General features: G+C 44.6%; 1 protein-coding gene across 2 annotated transcripts in view; it reads left to right on the top strand.

Moving 5' to 3' along the window:
- The first annotated feature begins 3,070 nt into the window (after nt 1-3,070).
- LOC135100643 (salivary glue protein Sgs-3-like) overlaps nt 3,071-6,309 on the top strand; it is a 3,677-nt gene continuing 438 nt past the window's right edge. The window contains exons 1-5 of one of the 2 annotated variants that reach the window (XM_064003725.1): nt 3,071-3,435; nt 3,622-3,699; nt 4,724-5,614; nt 5,786-5,843; nt 6,016-6,117. In XM_064003725.1, coding sequence (XP_063859795.1) covers nt 3,645-3,699; nt 4,724-5,614; nt 5,786-5,843; nt 6,016-6,117 — 1,106 coding nt within the window. In that variant the 5' untranslated portion in view covers nt 3,071-3,435; nt 3,622-3,644. The other variant, XM_064003724.1, reaches the window with a different exon arrangement.

The raw sequence follows: 6,309 nt of genomic DNA, 5'->3' as shown, positions 1-6,309 counted from the left end.
GAGGGGGACAGTTGAGTGTCATTGAAGAAGAGGGGATAGTTGTCTGGAAGGTTGTGTCAAGTTGATAGATGGAGAAATTGAGTTTTTGTGGCATTGAACAATACCAAGTTTGCTCTGCCCCAATCAGAAATTTTACAAAGATCAGAAGTCAGGCATTCTGTGGCTTCCCTGCGTGATATGTTTACCTCCTGAAGGGTTGGACGTCTATGAAAAGACGTGGAAAAGTGCAGGGTGGTATCATCAGCGTAGGAGTGGATAGGACAAGAAGTTTGGTTTAGAAGATCATTAATGAATAATAAGAAGAGAGTGGGTGACAGGACAGAACCCTGAGGAACACCACTGTTAATAGATTTAGGAGAAGAACAGTGACCGTCTACCACAGCAGCAATAGAACGGTCAGAAAGGAAACTTGAGATGAAGTTACAGAGAGAAGGATAGAAACCGTAGGAGGCTAGTTTGGAAATCAAAGCTTTGTGCCAGACTCTATCAAAAGCTTTTGATATGTCCAAGGCAACAGCAAAAGTTTCACCAAAATCTCTAAAAGAGGATGACCAAGACTCAGTAAGGAAAGCCAGAAGATCACCAGTAGAGCGGCCTTGACGGAACCCATACTGGCGATCAGATAGAAGGTTGTGAAGTGATAGATGTTTAAGAATCTTCCTGTTGAGGATAGATTCAAAAATTTTTAGACAGGCAGGAAATTAAAGCAATAGGACGGTAGTTTGAGGGATTAGAACGGTCACCCTTTTTAGGAACAGGTTGAATGTAGGCAAACTTCCAGCAAGAAGGAAAGGTAGATGTTGACAGACAGAGCTGAAAGAGTTTGACTAGGCAAGGTGCAAGCACGGAGGCACAGTTTCGGAGAACAATAGGAGGGACCCCATCAGGTCCATAAGCCTTCTGAGGGTTTAGGCCAGCGAGGGCATGGAAAACATCATTGCGAAGAATTTTAATAGGTAACATGAAGTAGTCAGAGGGTGGAGGAGAGGGAGGAACAAGCCCAGAATCGTCCAAGGTAGAGTTTTTAGCAAAGGTTTGAGCAAAGAGTTCAGCTTTAGAAATAGATGTGATAGCAGTGGTGCCATCTGGTTGAAATAGCGGAGGGAAAGAAGAAGAAACAAAGTTATTGGAGATATTTTTGGCTAGATGCCAGAAATGACGAGGGGAGTTAGATCTTGAAAGGTTTTGACATTTTCTGTTAATGAAGGAGTTTTTGGCTAGTTGGAGAATAGACTTGGCATGGTTCCGGGCAGAAATATAAAGTGCATGAGATTCTGGTGATGGAAGGCTTAAGTACCTTTTGTGGGCCACCTCTCTATCATGTATAGCATGAGAACAAGCTGTGTTAAACTATGGTTTAGAAGGTTTAGGACGAGAAAAAGAGTGAGGAATGTATGCCTCCATGCCAGACACTATCACCTCTGTTATGCGCTCAGCACACAAAGACGGGTCTCTGACACGGAAGCAAGGAAAGCAAGGAACCAAAGCACGGAAGCAAGGAAAATCAGCAAAATACCTCCTCAGGTCCCCCCAACTAGCAGAGGCAAAACGTCAGAGGCACCTTTGCTTAGGGAGATCCTGAGGAGGGATTGGAGTGATAGGACAAGATAAAGTTATGAGATTGTGATCGGAGGAGCCCAACAGAGAAGAAAGGGTGACAGCATAAGCAGAAGGATTAGAGGTCAGGAAAAGGTCAAGAATGTTGGGTGTATCTCCAAGGCGGTCAGGAATACGAGTAGGGTGTTGCACCAATTGCTGTAGGTCATGGAGGATAGCAAAGTTGTAGGCTAGTTCACCAGGATGGTCAGTGAAGGGAGAGGAAAGTCAAAGCTGGTGGTGAACATTGAAATCTCCAAGAATGGAGATCTCTGCAAAAGGGAAGAGGGTCAGAATGTGCTCCACTTTGGAAGTTAAGTAGTCAAAGAATTTCTTATAGTCAGAGGAGTTAGGTGAGAGGTATACAGCACAGATAAATTTAGTATGAGAGTGACTCTGTAGTCGTAGCCAGATGGCGGAAAACTCAGAAGATTCAAGAGCGTGGGCACGAGAGCAGGTTAAGTCATTGCGCACATAAACGCAGCATCCAGCTTTGGATCGAAAATGAGGATAGAGAAAGTAGGAGGGAACAGAAAAGGGGCTACTGTCAGTTGCCTCAGACACCTGAGTTTCAGAGAGGAAAAGAAGATGAGGTTTAGAAGAGGAGAGGTGGTGTTCTACAGATTGAAAATTAGATCTTAGACCGCGAATGGTGCAGAAGTTAATGAAGAAAAAGTTGAGAGGGGTGTCAAGACACTTAGGGTCGTCAACAGAAAGGCAGTCCGACCTGGGGACATTTATGGTCGCCTCCCCAGATGGGGACCCCGAGGCTGGTGTAGGAGTCGCCATGATGATTTTAAAATTTTTGAGTGAAGGGTGTGTGTGTTATTAGGTGCTTGTAGTTTTGTGTGGAGGAAGAGAGTTGTCTTTAGAGGGCAGGCTGTGACTGCCCCCTTGTGTTGTGAGACACAAAGGGAAACGTTCAGTGAGGTCACAGCTGGGTTTAATGATAGGTTCACAGCACCCCCTGAACAGTGCTTTAGACCTCACTGGGAGTAATTATCGTTTCGGCAGGTGTCTACTGCCTCCTCCTATAATGCAGACATATACACATATTTCATGAATTGCCATATAGCCTATGCGGTGGAAATACTCGTATAATGAGTAAATTAAGAGCGTGAGGAAATTAATGTATCAAAAACACGCCAGCACGCAAACATCGCTTAAAACGTCCCCGGTCACTGGTATTCATGGTCGAGCGGTATCCTGTAATGCTATTCACTGTTCCACCGGCGCGGCTCCACAAAAGAGAACTCTTCCTGTCCTAAAAATGAGTCGGGGTTATGCAAAGAACAAAGGGGACATGATAGATCAAGGAGACAAATGATGGTTGGTAATGAGAGAAGAAAGTACAGAAGGAAGAAAAAGGGATTAACGGTTAAGGTGATACAGAAATTCAGGAAAAAAAAATCGATGAAATGAAGGGAAGGGAACAAAAATTGCTAGACGTGGGCGAATATGAGACCTGAATGAGAGAATGAAATAAGAGAGGAGGGGAGACAAGTGGGAGATGGCATGTAATGGTAGAAAGGCTGGGGTGAAACGGATGAATGAAGTAGCGAGAGGGAGGCCGGTGGCAAGGGTGGAGAGTGGACATTGTGGATGGAAGGTCAAACTAAAAGCATCACAAGGCATGACTATGCACCGTGACCAACCAACAAAAAAAGCTACGAGCTGACGGCTTAGCACGAGAGAATAGCACCAGTGTGGCTGCACCGTTCAGAGGTTACGCTGTGTTATCTCACATCCAGAAATAAGTGACACATTTATGGGTGAAAGGGCCGCACTGTTTACGTGATAATTAAGGTTTTACTCCCCTGATTATCACATCTGCATCTGGTATGTTGACACTCATTTATCACTTCATGTGTTTCTTTTTTGTTGTACGGTGATATTTGTGACAAGCTATCGAAAAAGTACAATTGTTATCGATCAGTGATCAAGAAAAACCTCTTTGAATGACAATAGTCCTGCAGTCGTGGTTAATGGTAGGATGCATTCATAGTTTTCTTTTATTTATTCCAGTCTTGCCATATTCAAACTCTGTCATGCTGGGATTGAGGAGCGCCATCCCCGCGCTAATTCTGGCCGCTCTAGTATGGCGTAAGTGCGAGGTGGGCTGGATGTATTTCCTACTTGTAATTTTCAGGATCTGAGCTACATTCGTGTAGTCCTTTCGCGCGCGCCCACGCGCGCGCGCGCGCGCGCGTGTGTGTGTGTGTGTGTGTGTGTGTGTGTATGAATTTGTGACATATTTAGGTATTAGGATTATGTAACATTAGTTGTCATATTGGTGACCTGTTTCTTTTCTGTAATGAATAAGATTTATTATAGTACTGAGTTATGTTGGACTCATAAATTAATATTGTTATGTAATTATTACTGTAAGTGCAAGATGTTGTGGTCAATAAAACTATGAACTATGAACTATGTATTCTAGAGAGAGAGAGAGAAAGAGAGAGAGAGAGATTTGATTTGATTTGATAAATTTATTGCGCTCCAGTGGCGTCAAACAAGGTACATAATAAAGAGAGAGAAACGAACAACGAATGTTATTAGATCTTCTAAACCTAAAGTGTACTTTGATATATGTATGAAATATGTAAACTTCATTAAGGGAAAGTTTTGTGTAATGTTGTTATTCAATGGCTGGAAGCAAAAACTGAAGATGGTACGACAGCAAGTACAATTACACCATAGAAACAGTACAGAGATTACGAGTGTATTATTATGACAAGATAGGTCTTTAGAATGTCTTCGTTACAAAGTCGCTAAAATAATAAGTTATACGGTAGCTACCTTCATGTTACACTGGTACAGTGTCATGTACTGAAGTTCACTGAAACGAAGACTGCCTAATCAGTAATAGGACTGTAGGGATACGTTTTCTCCATAGCGATCATTCGAAGAGTTGAGTGACTTTTCTTCTTGACGTAGTCTAATTTTTTCCTGATGATAAAAATATAAGTAGAATCATTATAGATTGTCTATAGATCAGAGAATATAAGTATATTAAGATTTTCAGTTGTGTTAGTAAAGCTGACATTACTACTATGCCATGATGACACATCAGAATCATAATGCATCTCTCTCTCTCTCTCTCTCTCTCTCTCTCTCTCTCTCTCAGGTGCCAGGAGTCAAGATACTACCACCACCACCACCACCACAACTGACCCACCCACAACCGCGACCACTACAACCGACCCACCCACTACCAAAACTACCACAACTGACCCACCCACTACCACGATCACCACAACTGACCCACCCACTACCACGATCACCACAACTGACCCACCCACTACCACAACTACCACAACTGACCCACCCACTACCACAATCACCACAACTGACCCACCCACTACCACAACAACCACAAATGACCCACTCATTACCACAATCACCACAACCGACCCACCTTCTACCACAATCACCACAACCGACCCACCTTCCACCACAATCACCACAACAGACTCACCCACTACCACGACCACCACACCCGACCCACCCACTACCACAACCACCACAACTACCACAACTGACCCACCCACTACCACAACCACCACAACCGAGCCACTCACTACCACAACCACCACAACCGACCCACCTTCTACCACAATCACCACAACAGACTCACCCACTACCACGACCACCACACCCGACCCACCCACTACCACAACCACCACAACTGACCCACCCACTACCACAACCATCACAACTGACCCACCCACTACCACAACCACCACAACTGACCCACCCACTACCACAACCATCACAACTGACCCACCCGCTACCACAACCGACTCACCCACTATCACAACTGACCCGCCCACCACCGCCACCATCACCACCATCGACCCACCCACAACCACCACCACCACCACCACCACCATCGACCCACCCACAACCACCACCACATCAACAGACCCACCCACCACCATCACCACTACCAACCCACCCACCACCACCACTATCTTAACCACGACTACAACCACTTCGCCCTCTACCACAACCCAACGTAAGTAATTTGCGATGTTTATTTATTTGTTTACTTATTTATTTGTATATTTGTTTATTCGCCTATTATTTTTTTCAGTAAAATTTTCTAGGATTACTCAAATGAGGTGACAAGTGTTATACCATAATCTCAGTCAAAAGATTAATTATTGCGCTTCCCCTGCTCCGTCAGCTCTGTGCCCGAAGGACCTCCCACAGTACTGGACAGATTGCTACGGTAGTTACTATAGGTGAGTGAGTTGTTAATGAGGTTAATGGGTTTATAACCCGCCAGGCGTTGTACCAATGAATTCATATGACGTTGTCGGTTAGATACATAAATACCTCAAGAGGTTTATCGATTTTATTAATTATATTAAGAACTTTTATTGTGATATTTAGCAAGTTAAACGTATCTTTCAGGTGCCAAGACTGTTACGTGACGTGCCGGGGATGGCGTGTGCCTCGCCCTCCCTTCAATGCTACCGTGGGCTGCCTCGCGAGTCACTTGTGCGGCGAAGTGAAGTAAGTAGCATACTGCAGGGCACATGTTGGTCCTGACGGTGCCTGGTTCGAATTGGGATATGTTTTAGCACCGATATACGCTGAAGTTACAATACCCGCCTACCCCTCTCCCCCCCCTTTCTCTCTCTCTCTCTCTCTCTCTCTCTCTCTCTCTCTCTCTCTCTCTCTCTCTCTCTCTCTCTCTCTCTCTCT

The sequence above is a fragment of the Scylla paramamosain genome, chromosome 5 (assembly GCF_035594125.1).
Source record: "Scylla paramamosain isolate STU-SP2022 chromosome 5, ASM3559412v1, whole genome shotgun sequence".
Lineage (NCBI taxonomy): Eukaryota > Metazoa > Arthropoda > Malacostraca > Decapoda > Portunidae > Scylla > Scylla paramamosain.
This window is presented reverse-complemented; position numbering and strand designations above follow the sequence as displayed.